Source organism: Mauremys mutica, chromosome 1 (assembly GCF_020497125.1).
Source record: "Mauremys mutica isolate MM-2020 ecotype Southern chromosome 1, ASM2049712v1, whole genome shotgun sequence".
NCBI classification, from domain to species: Eukaryota; Metazoa; Chordata; order Testudines; family Geoemydidae; genus Mauremys; species Mauremys mutica.
Window position 1 is genome coordinate 28,979,826 of NC_059072.1, and position 19,157 is coordinate 28,998,982.

The 19,157-nt window shown below is 44.4% G+C and overlaps 1 protein-coding gene across 2 annotated transcripts in view; it reads left to right on the forward strand.

Annotated features, from left to right (window-relative positions):
* Window positions 1-258: 258 nt before the first annotated feature.
* Window positions 259-19,157, forward strand: part of HBP1 (HMG-box transcription factor 1) — a 33,759-nt gene continuing 14,860 nt past the window's right edge. Inside the window, exons 1-6 of one of the 2 annotated variants that reach the window (XM_045030150.1) lie at window positions 259-309; window positions 6,980-7,172; window positions 8,772-9,006; window positions 10,250-10,382; window positions 12,050-12,161; window positions 12,253-12,362. In XM_045030150.1, coding sequence (XP_044886085.1) covers window positions 295-309; window positions 6,980-7,172; window positions 8,772-9,006; window positions 10,250-10,382; window positions 12,050-12,161; window positions 12,253-12,362 — 798 coding nt within the window. In that variant the 5' untranslated portion in view covers window positions 259-294. Of the gene's footprint in view, window positions 310-4,915; window positions 5,167-6,979; window positions 7,173-8,771; window positions 9,007-10,249; window positions 10,383-12,049; window positions 12,162-12,252; window positions 12,363-19,157 lie in introns of those variants that run through there. The other variant, XM_045030156.1, reaches the window with a different exon arrangement.

Genomic DNA, 19,157 nt, shown 5'->3' on the forward strand with positions numbered 1-19,157 from the left:
ACGATGGAAAAAGAAACTACATTTCCCAGAATGCAGGGACATCGCCACTGACCAATCGGAAAGCGCTCTTTAGTGTGATTGACGTTCCGCTCTGTGCAATCGTCCGCGCAGGAAAGTCAAAACACGCCCGCCCTATGGGTGTAATCCTGACGGGCAGGCCAGAAGGCCAATAGCAAGGGGCCGTGCCTTGAGTCGTGGCGGCCCCAGCCACTGAGGACGAGTCCCATCGAGGGGGGGGCGGGGTTTCATGGAGGGGGGGAGCGACAGGAGGGGGAATCTGCGGGGAATCTCGAAATGGCGACGGGTTTGGTAAGTGCTGAAAAGTTTTGGGCTGAGGCGAGAGGGGCCGGGCCGGGCGAGGGCGGCTGGGCCGGGGCAGGAGAGCAGGGGCCGCTGGTGGGGGAGGCTCTTGGCTCGGTTCCCCGCCTCAGGGGCCGCCGGCTCCTTCCCCCACCCAGCCGCGGGGTCCCGATTCGCGGGCTCCTGCCCAGGGCCGGGAGTCGCCTCAGCGCGACCCAAATTCCGAATCGATGTGTCCGTCACGGGGGCCGGCGGGACCCTGAGCGCCCCCCGCCCGCCGGCTCTGCCGTGCAGGGGCCTCCGAGCGCAGCGGCCACCCCGTGGGGAGCGGAGCGGAGCGGGGCGCCACCCGAGTCCTGCGCAAGTTCGGCGTCCGGCTGCCTGCGCCAGCCCCCGCCGGAGGCGCGGAGCAGCGCCGGTGCTGCGCTGTGTGGCAGCGGCGCTGCCTGAACCGGAGGGGGATCAAATCCGCCAGAAGCGCCCCCGGGGAGCCCTAGTGCGGGTCAGCAGCCGCCGGAGGGGGGGCGCGGGGCGACCCCGCTCTCCCCATCCCCCACCAGGCTTCTTGTTACGCAGTGTGAATGAATGGGCCTTGCGCGCATGCGCCGTGCTGGGGAAAGTTTATAAACAAGGGCCGCTTCCAGGCGCTGATCACATGACGGGAGGGGGAGAGGGGCCTGGCAGCTGCGGAGCCCGTTTCCTCCCTGCCGCCTGTGGCTAACAAGCCCTCCAGCCAGGCCTTGGTCAGTCACTGCGCGACTCCCTGCGCTCGCCACGGCGGGGACCGCCTTACCGGCGTCGGCTTCTCTCAACCTGGCCACTGGGCTTGTGGTTCGTAGCCTACATCCAGGCTTCTTTGTCTTGTGACTCAAGGACAGATCTGTCCGCTGCTGTGTGTTTGGACGGTGGCTGGCTGCAAGTGCTGCTGCAGTATAAATAGAAATAACCCAAATCCTCTTCTGGAAGTTGATGGTTGCCTAGAGACCATGATCTAATTACATGTATTAGGGGCAAACAGAGGAAAGTCCCAACCAGTAGTTTCTGTAGAGCAGACCCTCCCCCCCTTTATCTAATCTAATTGAAACTGGGGCTAGATCAGCTAATCAAAAATTCAGAGAGAATCAGGAGAATGGGAACGTGTGAGGCCGCGGTGCCATCTAGCGGCCCTGGGAGAGAGGGCCTGCTTCTGGACCTGTTTGGGCTGAGGTGCATTATGAGCAAAATTTAGACAGAAGAATGTGAATGGAAATTGGGGGGTCCTAAAAATTTATTAGCTGGCTGAAAAGCCATAAATGCACAGGACAACTTTGGGTGGATGATAATCAATGATTTCTTGGGGGAAAACAATTTTTGATTTTTTTAATTTGAATTAAATACAGGTATAGAGTGTAAACTAGCTTTTGATGGTAGTCTCTTCTGAAAGTGCAGAGAAATTATTTTTGTTTTAGTTTATTCAAGTAGTTTAGGTCAATGTCTCTCAATCTTTCCAGACTACTGTACCCCTTTCAGTAATCAGATTTGTCTTGCATACCCCTAAGTTTCACTGCACTTTAAAACTATTTGCATACATAATCAGGCATAAACATACAAAAGTATCACAGCAAACTACAGAAAAAATGCGTATTTCTCATTTTTACCATATAATTATAAAATTTATTAGAATATAAATATTGTACTTAGATTTGAGTGTATAGTATATAGAGAAGTATAAACAAGTCATTGTGTGAAATTTTAGTTTGTACTGACTTCAACGGGCTACATAAATTGCACTAGTGTAAAACTAGTCAAATATCTAGATGAGTTGATGTATCCTTGGAAGACCTCTGCATACCCCCAGGGGTAGTTTACCTCTGGTTGAGAACCACTGGTCAATGACTAGTTAATTCAAAGTTAGGAAACTAATTCAAAGCTTGTTCCTCGTCCATATGTGAATAAAAACAAGGTCTGAGAGAATGAGCTACCAGTTCTAAAATCTTGAAGAACATGGTGACCAGAAACAATCAGTTCAATTCACTAACTACAGATATTGCTTTTGTTTAATGAGTTAGTTTTATATGTAAAACATGTTTTCATATTTTTTTAATAAACTTTTATGTATCCAGTACAGCAAATGTAGTTTTATTTAACTTAAAAAACTATTTTAAAATGTTTCTGTGCATTTAATTGAGTTTTAATTCCCATCCAGATAGAGCGTGACACAAATCACAAAAAATTAATCAGCTAGGATACATCATTCACTATTTTCTAACATGTAAAAAATTAAGAATCTGAATAAAAGTAAATTAAGTAAACTGCTCAAATTAATCTCTGTATATATATTTAGATATAGTTTATTCTCCTGGTTAGCAAAAAAAGCATGAAATTTAGTGTGTATTTAGGTGCAAATCAACATGTTTTAATGGTTACCAACCAAGAAGAATTAACCTTTCTTTAGGAAAATAACTAAAAAGTACAATTGCAAAACAAGATTAAAATCAATTATTTAACTCAAGGTTTTCTGCTTGCTGATTTAAATTATGATTAAATTCAATTATTTAAATCATTTTGATTTTAAATCAATCCACCTGGACACTAGACGTTATTGAACATCCTCCTCAGTTATAATCAGCTGAAAAGTACTTCATCTTCCTTATGTGATATGAATTACTACCATCCTTCTTCCCAAATATAGAACAGAAATATTTATTGTACACTTCTGCCTTTTTTTTGCATCATTATGAACACTTCTACCATCTCAATTTAGTAATGAGCTCATACCATTGCTAGGATTTCCTTTGTTCCTGGTATACTTAAACTCTTTCTTGTACTTAGTCTTGCCAGCCATGGAATTTTGTCTTTAGGTTTCCTTATCAACATTACACACTCCATAACTTCTAAAATATGCAATTTGCTATCTATGTCTCCCTCTCTACATTTCTTATATATTGCTTTTTTATTTCTAACTGTTCCCTTCATATGTCCACTGAACCAGGCCATGATGGGCTATTATCCAGGGTGGATTGATTCCAAAAGTAAAAGTTTTATAACTGTTATAACATGAGTTATCAACATCAGATGTCAACATATGCAAAGTAAATATTCTTAAATAAAACTTTAGGTTCTCAAGCAGCATTTTTCTTACTTTGCCTGTCTGTAAATATTGATTATTATAGTTGGAAATATTTTCTAGTCAGTTTGAATGTGTATGGTCAAATCAACATTTACTGATAAAAATTGAATACTTTCAAGTCTAAAAATATGCTTAATCAAACACAAGTTATTGGGCTCAATGCAGGGATAACAGGATGAAATGTAGTGCCTGTGATATACAGGAGGTCAGACAAGATGAATTAATGGTCCCTTCTGGCCTTAAAATTTATTAAACTAATTCACACCTAGTCACTTATCTAATATGTCTTCACCGTACAAAAGTCAAAATGAAAACAATGTCCCAGTCCTCAGAAGCTTGTAGCATTTTTAATTTCTTGCAGTAGCTAGACATGCTCTCCTTTCCTGTCCAACTTCCTAAAGATTTCCAATGCCCCTTAAAATCTGGCCTATGAACTGCATGATCCAGGAGTAATTTGGGGGTTAAATAAAATGTATAAGCATGTACATGCAACTTTCATTTGGAGATAATTATGCTGTAATCCAATTCAAACAGGTAAGAGGATCCTATGTGTAGCATTTAAATGGTTTGAGTAGACTAGCACTTCTTTGACTCTCCTCAGAGAATAAAAGACAGCTTGTAGAATTGGATAAAGCCATTGGAGTTCAGTATGTCTAATTCTAAAATACTCTGTATACAGCATAATATATTGTCTTACTGGATTTTTTGAGACTTTGGCAGTTGATTGAGGAAAAATAATGCCAAAAGGAAAACCACAGGATATAGTTTCACCCAAACATCCCAGCTCAATGTGGCTTTGGTAGATGTTGCTCACCCTTTGCCAGAAGTCTCACTGAACCCCATTTTTTTGAATAGAGATACTTATCCATTTTAATAGAAGGTATATAACCCAATAAATAAACTCATTAATTATTGTCAATTTCTTAAACATGAACAACTCAACTAATTTTTAAAAGTTGTGTTTATACAGTCATTCACATTTGTCTTTTTTGACCAAAGGAAATAAAATGTTATTACAATGTTGTGCTACAATTCTGTACTTCTAGCAAATATATTTATCACAAACGTTTTTGAGCATGAAACTGAATAAAAAAGAAAACCATTTGTACTCTCAGGCTAATTACTGTTTTTTCCATGACAGTAACATCCTAGGGGAGAGAAAAAAGCATATGATGCCCAAATCAGACTTTAATCTACCAGGATAAAATATTGCAAAATGAACTTGGACCATTTTTTTCTTTCTTATTTGTCGAAGGCGTTTCTAGACTTCTGCATACAGAGAGATTTTTGTCTGGGTAAAATTATTGAGAGCTGGAAACATTAACTCATTTGCTGACTGGAAAATGTATTCCTCATGCACCTTGTACAGGTTGTATTGGTCATAGACTTTGAATTTTATTAGGTAAATTTTATTATGAACTTAGCATTTGTTTTAGAGAAATATCTTCCCTGTGGAGCAACTAACTCAGTCATTTTGGCAGGGACAGAAAAATCAAGGAGAAAAAAACAAATCCATGGAAGAAGAGAAGGAGGAAGCAGAGGGAACACAAGAGACAGCAAAACTAGGTGGAAGGGAGGAAAAGAAGGGCATAGACAGAAAAGAAGAGAGAACAGCTGGAAGAACGGATAGTGCTCTGATTTGTCGTGATCCCTTGTCATGATCCCTTCCCCACCTCCCCATGAAGGGCCAGACCCAGATGGAGGATGGGGGGAGAAAAGCCAGAAAGACTATAGAATGAAGGAAGGAAATAGGGATGGTAAAATAAAAATGACATGATGCATGTAGCACTTAGATAATGATGTTTATGTACATAAGTCACTTTCTCCATTTCACTGTGTAGTCCCCTGGAGAACACTCAAAACTCTGTTAGAACAAATTCTACTTTCAGCTACACAAGTCTGAGTTGAGTAATTAGATTAAAACTGACTTGGAAAATCTGAATGCATAGCTGAACAAATTTGGAGTGGAGAGCAAGATGATGGCAAAATATTGATTTGGTGACTTGAGACAAATTATTGCTTAATACTAGACATAACTAGATTGATGCTGTTGACCACAAAGTGTTGCTGACAAGGATGTGGTTTCTAGTAAGGATGGCTAGTGTTGCTCATGTGGCTGTGCAACTTTTTAATAGTATTGTACAACTCTGATTGAAATAAATGACAAGACTCCCACTGACTTCAATGATAGCTGGATCAGGCCTTAAATGAAAGCTTCCCGTGGGTAGTTATTGGCAATTGTTCTGCTTCTGAAGTCCCTCTTATGCAGAATACCATGGGGCATTATTTTGCCATCCTTCTTGTTGAATGTATATGTGAGGCAATTAGAAGTCCTGTTTAGCTCTCCTAAGCTTGAAAGGATGCAGATTCTACAGTAATATTAAATAATAATAATTAATAGTAATAATAAATGGTAAAGGATACTCATGGCCCCAAAAGTGCCTCTGCCATCGTGTTTCCCCACTAAAGAAAACATTAATGACTTAGTAGACATGCCAAAGCTGGCAATAAATGAAAATAAGACAAGTGTGCAATAGTGTCAAATATTTTAATTGTGGTAGCGGAAGTCTATTTGTAGTGTGGTTGTGGTTGATTTTCAGAGAACAAATGGGAGAGGTAGGCTTAAATGTCCTGTATGCCTTTGAAAATCTTCCCTATTAATATTGTCGGCTATTATTATTTATATTGTGGTAGCATGTAGCGGCCTCCGCCAGGTCAGGGCCCCATTGTGCTAGGCACTGTACATAGTAAATAACAGTCAGCCCAAAGAGTATACAATCTAAAAGACAGGGTGTGAGGTGGATGAAACAAGTTCATAGGAGGGTACGGTAACAAAAATAGGCTATTTTAGCACAGACTTGCTGCGTGCACAGTTTATAAGTGAGTTGTGGTAATCTCTACCACAACCTGCCTAACCATTATCGAATGGCAGTTTTCTATATACATAGAGCAGAGGGAAGATAGTCTCACTTCTTAATAGATTATTCTTCAAATAATTATAGTGCATATGGGGTGCACATTTAGTTGTCTTGTGTCTTGGAATTTTGTCAGTTATCCATCTCTTAGTATTCTGCCCTGTTATAAAACACCCATGATTACCTTTTCAGTGATACTTTTTTAAAGTAGTCATGAATCACGTTACAATGGCTTTAGTCCATCATTACCTGAAAGACCAGTAAATAAACCAAATTATTATAGCTAAAAAAGAAAGTTTTCTAATCTTTAGGAAACAGCAGTTGTGCAGAATAACCACCTACTCCTCTCACAGTGTGGTACTAACATTTAGTAGTATTCCTTTTATTTTAAATGTTACAGCACCAAGATTTTAGGAAATGAAGAAAGCAAACTGTCAATGTAATTAAAATGTATAATGAAACTTACTAAAATTGTCTTTTTGTTCTCTACTACAACTAAGCATTTTGGTAATATAAGAAGTTAGATAAAAGAAGTAGATAAGATTTTGGATAAGGGGAGGGGTTGGTGATAAGGCAACAATTTGTATGTGGAGCCACATAACATACCTAATATTTCATAATTTGTGTGTGTGTGTAATTTTGTGTCTTTTCAAAGTCAGAAAATTTGAAGCATCCTAACATGGTGTGGGAAGTGAAGACGAATCAAATGCCTAATGCCGTACAGCAACTCCTGTTTGTAATGGACAAGAGAACTTCAGGGATGACTGAGTCATTGGAGTTACTGAAATGTAATGAGAACCTGCCATCTTCTCCTGGATATGCATCCTGTGATGAGCACATGGAGCTTGGTAAAGAATTTAATAGCTTTCTAAAAGTTACATAAAGGGCCCAGTTCTGTAGTTGCTCCATGTGTGAAATTCCTGTTGAAGTCCATGCAAGTTACACACATGGAGTAACAACAGAATCAGACAGAATTTTCCTATTTCTAGATTTACTTCTGTTTTTTATTAGTGCAGGAAATATGCATGGTACTATAGTTGATGTATCATGCCATCTTACAGTCCTAAGGCATAATGGTTTCCCTGTTTAGCCTATCCCCAGCTCCTGCCCCTTTCACATACAAGCAGATGTTGACAGAAACTTGCTTTCTTAACTCAGGGCTGTAAGTTTCTGCTCACAACTTCCAGTGAAGTTATTTTTGTTGGGGTAGAAGTACACAGACAAAGCTTAACATCTCGTCTCCCAGCTCCAAGTCCAAATGCAGATTCTGGCCTAGAGGAACATTTAGCTTCATTGCTATAATGTTCAAGAAAAGCAGTATATAAATAATTGAATAATGTGTACTTAATAAAATATTCACATTATATGAAGTTACACGGTAGTTCAGTACATGAAGTACAATAGTGTTATTAAATGACAGGAGTAGAGTGTATATTGACGGCAGTAAGAACTTAAATAACAAATGAGGGAGTCTGCTTTTGCAAGAATGTTTAAAATGTAAAATGTGTAGGCTACTGGTCATATGTATGAATAACTGCTGCATTCATGGCTTCTGAGATATCTCTCTCCAGATTAGCTGTGAAACTTTGACAGAAATAGCCCCGGATGTTTATAGTTTTGTAGAGGCTTTCCTGTTAAAGCAGTTAGATTGAAGTGGTGTAGTGTAAAGACACAGAGTAACTTAATTTACTGATTCATCAGGCTCAGACTGATGCTATTTCTCCCCCCCCCCCCCCCCACACTGTTGGTCTAATTCAGGGGTCGGCAACCGGTGGCTCGCGGCTCGCCAGGGTAAGCACCCTGGCGGGCCGGGCTGGTTTGTTTATCTGCCGCGTCGGCAAGTTCGGCCGATCGCGGCTCCCACTGGCTGCAGTTCGCGGTCCCAGGTCAATGCGGGAGGCAGGAAGCGGTGCAAGCCGAGGGATGTTCTGGCCGCAGCTTCCTGCCTCCCGCATTGGCCTGGGACCGCGAACCGCGGCCAGTGGGAGCCGCGATTGGCCGAACTTGCCGACGCGGCAGATAAACAAACCGGGCCGGCCCGCCAGGGTGCTTACCCTGGCGAGCCGCGAGCCACCAGTTGCCGACCCCGGTCTAATTAAACCTAAAAAATACTGCATCTGCTATCAGAACCACTTTTGTATGTATTTATTTGTGTTCATAACTTGATCTTTGAAAGGATATGTGCAGTTTAATTTTTTATTAAAATTGTTGCCTAAAAGTAAAAATGGGAGTTTAGAAAACCATTCTATAGTGTCACATCTACAGCCCTATATAAGTAATATAGATGAGATAAAGGGATTTGAGAAGCACAGATAATTGCTATTTAGAAGTTTTTTTAAGTTACTGTGTCCCTTCTCCTTTTGTTCACCACAGATTCTTTTATCCACAATTGTTAAGTAAAATTCAGCCATGGAAATAAACATGATTTCTTGTGCACTTGTTTGTAGATGATCTTCCTGAACTACAGGCTGTTCAGACTGATTCTACCCCAACTGCGCTCTTTCAGCTTGGTACAGATATTTCACATCAAGAATATTCAAGGCCTTCATGGAACCAGCATACCTCGAATAACAATTCAGAAAATGCTTATTCTTGTGAGAATGGGGTGAACTGGTTGACAGAACTGGCAAACATAGCCACTAGTCCACAGAGTCCTCTCATGCAGTGTTCTTTTTATAACAGGTACAGGCATTCATCTTGGTTCTTTTAGTTCTAAAATATGCAATATTGTTTATGTTGTTACAGACATTTCCTTTATTCCTCAGAGGGCTCTGTGTCCCAACTGAAGCTCTGAGCATTCCCTATTTTTGATCTTCCCATTCCTGCATGATAGCCACATTCCTTTCCCAGAATACAGCATGGGAATCCTTTTAGTGCCTATTGCAGCAGCTTCATAATTGTCTGTGTGGGATGAAGTTGAACAGTGCTAGGCAGTCTCACCACAAAGAAATCAGAATATACTCATCCTGCTGTGCCGCTGTATGAGAGACTATAGGTATATCTGCATTGCAATCGGGAGGTGTGATTGCAGCATGTGTAGACATACCCAAACTAGCATTGATCTAGCTAGATCAAAGCATGCTTGAGTATGTCTACAGGTGCTGCAATCATACCTCCCAGTTGCACTGTAGACATACCTTGTGTCACAAGCAGTGGAAGCATAGCATGAGAGCCAACCAGACTTGTGGCAAAGGGTGCTTAGGTTGAAAGCTGCTCTGCAGGTTTAGTTGGAATCTGGGGTGTGGCTTGTTTCATGTGGCTCTCTGGTCTAGGCAGTGCCGGTCCTTCCACATGTGAGTGTGGGAATGAAGCAGCAGCAGAACTGTGACAATATATTGTATTTTTAGATTAACTTCTCATTTGGGTAAGGAATGATCTTGTCATTTTTTAAAAAACTTTCTGCATTGTTATTTCCATGCATATCTGGTTGTATTAGAAATTGACTGAGATGCTAAGGAAAGGTATGGACCAAAATCATAATTACAGGAGAAAAACTGAAAATAATTGTGTGATGAAAGCGTGAAGACTTCCATGGGGTATGGTAAATGAAGTGGCTTATGGAGTAGAGATTGCCTAGTGACTGCATATATAGAAGCTTAAGAACCCAAGTTAAATCACTAAACATGGGTATTAAATTGCTCCTACACAATGTGCTAAATGTCTGCCTATTTTGGATGTTATGATTTAATGATAAATTCAACTGTGTGTAAGGGAAAGTGTGTGTATATGGCTGTGTGTGTGTAAAATATGAACATAGGCAAGATGTTTATGCACAAAGTTTGGTTATAGACAAAGAGTATTGTCTTTTGGATTGAAATTTATATATGAAAAATAATTGTAAAAAAAATCTATTTAGAGTAATAGCATAATCTTGTGATGCCAAAATATCAAGTTTTATTGTAATAAAAATAATTTTTCATTGTAGATCATCTCCTGTTCATATAATAGCAACAAGCAAAAGTTTACATTCCTATGCACGTCCTCCACCAGGATCCTCAAAGAGTGATCCCAGCTTCTCTAAGCATCACTTAGATGAAACACCAGTCAGACATGAAAGGGTGAGTTGTCCTGAAATGCTTGTTAAAGTATGTGAAGAATCAGGACAGGCAGGCAAAAGTTTTCAGAAACAGAAGAAAGTACAAGAATAAAAATATATACATTCCTAAAATCCTTCCTATTGTAAGCAGGGCTTTGGAGCGGAGCCCAGAACTGGAGCACAGCAGCTCCGGAGCAGTGGAGCTGCAGGTTTTTACCTGGAGTGGAGCTGGAGCACAGCTCCAAAGCCCTGATTGTAAGCTAGATTCCCCATTATCATTATTTTTTTAGCACTAGCATTGTGGCTGTACACGACACACAGATAAGTCTGTTACCCAAAGAGATTACAATCTAAAACACAGTAGGTGTACTAGGAAATGCAGAGGAGGAAATAACAAGTTCTTGTTATTTAATTATTGTATTTTGAACCTACACGTGTTGATATTGTGAAAGAGGCGATGCCCCAGACCTTTAAAGATATGAACAAAAGACCAGCCTCAAGATTATGCTCTACATTGCCATTAGCATTCCCTCTAATTTTTTACGTCCATGTGCAGAATGAATTTTGTTATGTGCACCAGTATGGTCATATTAGTGCACATAACAAAATTCATGTGGTAGGGGTGGGGCTGATGGGTTTGGAGTTTGGGAAGGGGCTTAGGGCTGGGGCAGAGGGTTGGGGTGCAGGGGGGGTGAGGGCTCTTGGTGGTACAGGCTCTGGGGTGGCATGAGGGGATTGGGTGTATGAGGGGGCTCAGGGCTAAGGCAGAGGGTTGAGGTGCGGTGGGTGCGGGCTTTGGGATAGGGCCGGGAATGAGGGGTTTGGGGTGCAGGCTGCCCCGGGGCTGCCGTGGGGAGAGAGGACTTCCTCTCACCCCCTCCCACCATCCCCCTCCCCGCCTTCTATCACCACAGCAGCTCGGGGCCGGGTGAGAGGCGCCTCTCCCCGACTGCGGCAGCTCTGGTAGAACTGGGCTGGGGGAAGGGCTCCTCTCCCCAGCAGCTCCGGCAGGCCTGGGCTGATGGCAGGACTCCTCTCCCCGGCAGCTCTAGCAGGGCTGGGAGGGGGCGGGGTTCCTCTCTCCAGTGGGGCTGGGCCGGGCTGAGTGAGGGGCTCCTCTCCCCAGCAGCTCTGGCAGGGCCGAGGGAGGGGCGCCTCTCCCCACCTGCCTGCACGGCCTTGAGAGGTTGCTGCACGGCTCTGCAGAGAACAGAGATTGCCATGTGTGTTTTTTAGCTTTAACTCCTGTCTGTTGGTCTTTAGGTCTGATCCTGTTCCCACTAAACTCAGTGGCAAAACTCTCATTGGCTTTAGTGGAAAGAGTATGATGCCCCGGAGACTGACAACATTTAGCTACAGTGTGGAATGATGGGATTCATTGGGTTTTGCAAAAGTGTCCCCTGTAGCTGACCGAGGAATGGAGTTGAAGGGTTCTGAAAAAAATGGCGTCTAGACTTTGGCCAGAAAGATGATGGCTCTGTTCCTCAAATAGTCAAGCATGAAATTGAGCACCGGTTCAGATTTGCTCCCCTTCCCTTGAGCCTTTGTATCCCTATTTCCAAGGAATCGTCGTTTTACAATCCTCAGCTTGAGGTCAATGTGTAAAAGTTAAGCACATGCATAAATATATTCAGAATTAGCCCTAAAGATGTTTGTTAAATCATTTATTTATTTTTGTTTTCTGAATAGGCAAGTAGTGAATCAGAGTCTGGTATTTTCTGCATGTCATCGCTTTCAGATGATGACGATCTAGGATGGTGCCATTCTTGGCCCTCAACTGTTTGGCACTGTTTTTTAAAAGGTAAAATAGCATTCGTTGTAGGATCTTTTTTTTTTAATAACAGCTGCTTCTTTTGACAGAAACTTACTGACCTTTTCTTTTCAAATGTCAGGCACACGTTTATGCTTTCACAAAGGACACAACAAAGAATGGCAGACCGTTGAACATTTTGTTAGAGCTGAAGGCTGTGAAAATGAAGATGATTTAATTGGAACTTACAAGGTAGTTATTTAATGTACTGAATCCTTTACAGTAACCATAGTACAGTGCTTATATTGTGTGCAACATTATCCACGTCTTGTTGCATCAGGAGGGTTCTTTTTTGGTAGATGCAGCTGTGTATCCTGCTTAGGTGTCTGTGTGCCCAGTGCACTGGAGCTGAATAATTTTGCCTAGCAGTACCCGTAGAAGACAGGTGCTCATAAACCCTCTCCTGGCTATATAAGTCAGTGCTGCCATGACCCCCCCCTCAGTTCCTTCTAATCATCTGTGGCTGGAGTCAGCTCTCCGTGTGGTTCACAACCTCTCTATTTCTTAGTGACTTTTTCTAGTTTGTATATAGGTAATTAGTATCCTTAGTATAGTGTTAGTTAAATTTCTTGTTAGTTAGCTTTAGTTGAAGTATTTCCCTGGGGATGCCCTTACCAGGGTTTAAACATTATCTGTCGTGTGGGGAAGCAATTCCCGTCAACAATCCCCACACGCAGTGCTTGCTGTGCTTAGGCGAAGCCCATGTCAAGGAGTGTTTGTTTGCAAATTGTTCACAATACGGATTCAGGTGGTGAGGGGTCTTCGTCTAAAGCAGCACCGGCTTGAACAGGCCATGTGGCTTGCTTCAGCTCTGAGGCCTACATTGGATCGGAGGTTGCCTTTGGGTTCTGAGAGTGCTGTCTGGAGCAGACGGGGGAGTTGTTCCCCCTAAGGTGCGCCAAGGAAAAGATCGCTTAAGACCAATCGAGGTCGTTCAATATCATCTGCCTCCTCCAGAAGGAGCGCAGACTAGCACAGTGTGAATGCCAATGTGCAGATTGGAGCAGGTTCCATCAACCACTCCCAGGTACTGTGCAGGGAGGTCAGAGAACCCCTTTCCATTGACTATGGCTCCGGCCCCAGGGCATCAGTTGAGTCTGGTACCGACAAGGGCGCTGGTGGCCTATCAGGTGGCTCCTCTGGTTTTCTGTCCTGAGCTTGCCCTTGCTCCAGGCCTTTGCCAGGGCTTGCATTGTTTATAGCCCCATTAGCTAAGCAGGCAGCTGAACCTTGGATCCATCAGCACTGCACCCCAGTGTTTCTCTTCTACAATCAGTGGAAGTGGGGCTGGTGCCAGGCTCGGCATCAGGGAACTCCTTCAGCTCCCCTGCTGTTGGTGCTGCACTCACCACCCTCCGCTTTGGCACCATCAGTCACCTTGGTACATCTGCCAACTTTGTGGTCAACCATTGCTTCCAGCTCAGGACACAATGGAGGCATATTTGGTGCCGGTTGTAACATTTCCACCATCAGCATCAGTTCTCTCTTCAGTCTGGGCTATAAATGAGTCAGACCTGTTGCTCGCCCCCTCTGGGCTGGCTCCACCTTTATCTCCGGAAGCCCGGGATTCCTTGGTGTCCAGGTCGGTTTCTTCCTTCTTTCCATTACCTTAGTAGCATTGGAGGTGGAGTGCTATGGTTACCAGGATTGGTATGCGACTTGTGGTCAGGATGGGGCCCCTGGCCTGGCACCTACTGGCCACCAGTGGCCTCCCCGGAATCTGTGGGACACTCTTTGGTTGCAGAGGTCCACCTCCTCATCTAACTCTAAAGCGAGATCACCATTGATCTGCCACAGGACCAGGCACCAGTGAACCTTCCCTTCCAGAGCCTCCAGAGTTGTCTCATCCAGATCTGACTGTCCTGGATCAGGATCCAGCTCTGGCAGTTAATGGCTTCATCTTCATCCCTGGACAATTCCACGGTTCCTGGCTCTTCCTCTCCTTCAGTACCAGAGGATTTCAAGGCATACCAGGACCTTTTGCGGCATGTGGCTGCTTCCCCGCATATTGAAGCAAGAGTTCCTTCAGGAGAATACCCATAAGTTGTTGAATATTCTGCTGCTATCTGCTCCTTGGAGAGTTGCCCTCCCTATTAATGATGTACTCCTAGAGCCTGCTAGGGTTCTGTGGAGCAGTGGTTCTCAAACTTATTTGATTATGCTGCCCTTCTTTGTGTCTGTAGTAGTTTATGCCCCCTCACTCCCACAAGTACATATATCAATATATGTGGCGTCCCGGGTGCTTCACTTGAAACAGTTTTTGGTTTGTTTTTTCACTTGAGTTTTTTTTTCTTTCTGTTGCATGAATGAGCCAATGATCCATTGTAGTAAGAGCAAAAACAAAACCGCAATTGTGGTCCATGCTTACAATTAAATGTGCATGCTGTGTCGTAGCAAATTAGTTAATGTACAGATAGCAGTGACTTTGTATAATGCTATGCAAGCTTAACAGAAATCCATCAAAATGCACAGCACCATCTAGAGTCAAATGCACAGCACCATCTGAGGACCTGATATGTCTGGAGGAATTAGCTTTGCTAGTTATTCGTTGCTGTGGGTAAAATGTGCGCAGTAAGGTGTTTTTTGTTTGTTTTTGTTTTTTTTTCCCTAAAGCTTTCTCCCACCCCCCGGAATACATTCTATGCTCCCTGGGGGGTCCACCGCCCAGTTTGAGAACTTCTGCTCTGGAGCATGCTGGCTTCAGTACCTTCTATGAAGCGCATGGAGAAACGCTGCTTTGTTCCAGTGCAGGGATTTCAGGTTTTGTACTCGTATAGGGCACCAAATTCCCTGGTTGTAACCATAGTGAACAGTAGAGCCCAGGAGGGCAGATTTAAGTCCACTTCCAAGGATGAGGACATTAAATGGATGGACCCTGATGGGTAGGAAGATTTAACCTCCTTTTCTTTGCAGATGCATATTGCTGTCCGAGTAAGATTTGTGAACTGGATGTCTGTGTCTTAAGTTTACAGACCAAGTGCCCAAAACCTCAATGGAAGAATTTTGGGTTTTTATTACCTAAGGCTGCTTGGTGGCTAAGACTTCATTGGAGTCTGTGCTGGACATTGTGGATACTTTGGCCAGAGTGATGGCCTCAGCAGTGACCATGAGAAGAACACCCTGGCTGCAAAATTCGGGCATTGCTCCTGATGTGCAACAGACCATAGAGGATTTGCCCTTTGACAGCCAATATTCCGCACTCATTCAAGGACTCTAGGACTACTCTACCGTCCTTTGGGGTGTATATCCCGGCAGTGCAGAGGCACCAGTACGATGGGTGGCAGCAGCAGCAAAAGTATCATCCGTAGTACACATTTGGGCAGCCTTTCCTTTCCCTAGAAAGGAGCATAGGTCCCAGAGAAAGAAGGCATTCAGGTCTGGGGTTTGGCCAGTTGACATGCCTTACCCTGCCCCCCCTCCCACCGACCCCCAAGTGCCAACTTTCACTCTTTAGTCTGGAGCAGTTTCCAGTTGTCGCTCCCTTCTCCCCGTCTCCTCCCTTTGGGGACAAGCTAGCTTGCTTTCAAAATGCTTGGGGCTCAATCACCACTGACAGGTAGGTCTTAAGCACCATCAAATCAGGCTGCGCCATCCAGTGCCTTTCCATCCCCTGCCATAGAGGGACCCCTCTCATGAGATACTGCTCCTCAAGCAGATTCACTCTCTTCTGGCTTTGGGAACGATGGAGGAGCTTCCTCCAGAATGCCACAGTCAGGGTTTCTATTCCTAGTACTTTCTGATACCCAAATCCAAGGGAGAGGTAAGACCCTGTCTCAACCTTTGCAGCCTCAACAAATATGTCTGATACATAGTGACCATTTGGAACTTCATCGATTATCCTCCCTGTGCTGACTCAAAACGACTGGTTTGCTGCTCTGGACCTTCGTGGTTACGATTTTGCCAAGCCACAGAAAATTCTTTTGATTCGTTGCAACAAAGCACCATTTTCCCTTGGCCTCTCTTCTGCTCCTCAGGTTTTGACTAAATGGTGACTGTCCCTCCGGAGGAAAGGAATCCACATCTTCCCGTATCTGAATGACTGGTTAATGAGGGACAGATCCAGAGAGGAAGACCTTTCTCATGTCAGCACTACACTGCACTCGCTCAACCATCTGGGTCTCATCTTAAACACCTTGAGAGTATTTTTGCTGTATGACTTCATTCAGGCGATTCACTACCTTTGCCTTAGTCTGCAGTCTCAGCCTTCCATGAGAGTTTGGATGTGTCTGAGGCTCTTGGGCCACACATTTTCGTAGATGCAGGTGGCCCAGGTTGCAAAGTTGCATCTTTGCCCCCTTAAGATGTGGCTCAGGACAGCTGACTATCCGATTCTTAACTCCTGAACTCCTTGCAGTGGTGGACACTTCTGGAGAATGTTTGTTGGGGCATTCCCTTCGTCTGGCCCTTACCAACCAGGTCTGTTGTCACCGATGCCTCCCTGATGGGTTGGTTCAAGATCTGTGGTTGGAGCAGGAGTCCTCACCATATATCAGCATTCTGGAACTTCGGCCCATCTACAATGCATGTCACGCTTTTCTGGACTGTATCAGGGGCTCATGGATCACATACTTACTGACAATACCACGACGTATTATATGAACAGGCAAGAAGGTGCGTATTCCAGGATGCTCTGCCAAGAGGAAGTCAGGTTGTGACAGCTCTGCATTGAGGAGAGTATCGCTCCGATAGCCAACCACTTGCCCAGTGTCCAGAATCATCTTGCAGACCATCTCAGCAGGAATTTTTACTTGAGTCACAAGTAGTCCCTGAAGACAAGTATCCTCCACGTCATCTTTGCAGTGTGGGGCATTCTGACAATCGACCTGTTTGCTGTGAGGGACAACAGGAAATGTCACCTGTTCTGCTCTCCAGGAGGCCTCAGTCCAGGCTCTCTGTCCAACGCTTTCCAGCTCAGCTGACAGTCGGCTCCTGTACGTTTTTCCTCCAATCCCAGTCATCCCACAGGTTATCCTCAAGATGAAAGAGGACTAGAGCAAGCTAATTCTCATTACCCCAGCATGGCCAAGGCAGTATTGGTTCTCTGATCTTCTTATGTTGTCAGTTCAACCCCCTATACTCCTTCCTCTCCAAACCAACCTGGTCGCACCTTACGTCCTCCACTCAGCTCCCTGCATCTCATGGCTTAGCTACTTTATGGCTGAGTGAGGAGGAAGTGCAGTGTTCGGTAGCTGTTCCAGATTATATGAAAGGTCAAGTGGTCCCTTCACAGATTATCTCTAAATGGGTAACATCCTGTATCAAGACTGCATATGAAATAACTTCAGCTATGTCTCCTCAGTGAGTGTGAGCTCATTCTGCGAGAGTGCAAGCAATGTCAGTAGCATTCCTTTGTGACATCTCAATATTGGACTTTCCCAGGACTGCTCCATGGTCATCCCTATGCACATTTATGAACCGTGATGCCATTATCACATCTTCCAGAGTAGATGCAAGTTTTGGTAGGGCAGAGGTAGACTCCAAACCCCACCTTCTGGGATGGGTACTGCTTTGATTCACCCAAGTGGAATACACAGCTGCATCTACTCAAAGAAGAAGAAACTGTTATTTACTGTACCTATGGTTCTCCCAGATGTAATGCAGATGTGTATTCCACAACCCACCCTTTGTCCCCTCTGCATCGGAGTACGGTCTTGGTGTTCAGTGCGAAGGAACTGAAGGGGGTCGAGGTGGCGCCGTCTCAGACAGCCAGGGGAGGAGCTATGAGCACAAGGTGTAAGTGGCCCCCCCACCAATATGGTGTGACAGATTTTTCATTACCAATCTGCCTGAGGCCACAGTTGATCAGGCTTGGGCCACAGGATCTTTTTTGGGGAGGACATGATGAGGCACACCAAGTGTCTAAATTTTAAAGCTTTATTGATAAAATACTAAAACAACAGCAAAGAGTGCTGAGAATGCTCCCACGTCACTCAGGGGAAGATAGAAAGCGTTAATGCCCCAAGCCTTAACCCACTTTCATACTCACACATGCACGACCCAGAGCGGCCAAGTCTGGGTGTAACGTCAGAAGAAGATGGGGGCGGGAAGGTGGACGGGAGTGCTGTCCTGGGCCCAGGCCGTTCAAGGATCCGCTGTGCTCTCCGAGTGTCTTCAGCTCTCAGGAGGGTTTTAAGTCCTGGGCTCCTTGGGGGGGGGTTCATTTGGGGAACTCTGCTCCTGGTGCTCTTTGTGCCAGTCCAAACCGGCTTTCTGTGGTCTCTTCAACTTTCCCCAAAACACACCGGTTTCAGGGCCATGAGACAGTTCTGTTTGTTCCTGGCTGGCCTTCACAGTCTCGCTCCTTTTCCTGGCCCTGCATTTTGTTCAACAACTTCCCTTTCTCACGGCTGGGGAAGGTGGCAGATGGGGTTTGGACCCCACCCCCCACCCACCCCACCCCCACTTCTGTCTTGGCAGGTAGCAGCTGGCCTTGGGCTGGAGTCAGCTTCTTATCTTTGGACTGAGATTGCTAGCTGCAGTGTTGAGTTAACCTGTTCTCTGCATTCTTCTTTCTCCCCCCCCCCCCCCCCTTGACCTCTCGTACTCCTGCAAAGGAATCTTCCACTCTCCACTCACACCCTTTAACCCTCCCCAAAATGCTTTGTGATGCTTTCAACAGCGTTAGCAATATACAATGTTGATCTACCTTCCTAGGGGACTCCCTAAGGGGAGGGGGCCATTGGGTTGTGACAATGGGTACTGCTAGGCAAAATTCTCTGGCTCTGGTGCGCTGTGCGCGCACACACCTAAGTGAAATACACGGCTGCATCACATCTCGAAGTACCACAGTAGGTAACCATTTCTTGTAAAAGATGCATATTGAATCTGTCCACTATAGTGTCTGAGCACCTGAACATAAAACAACTGAAAAGAGTACCTATAGATGTGTTCTGAATGTTGCATAATCTTTTATTAATTTGTGGGGTTCTTCTAACCCTTTGAGTGCTGGTATTTTTCAGTGTGCCAGAAAACTGATATGTTTGCAGT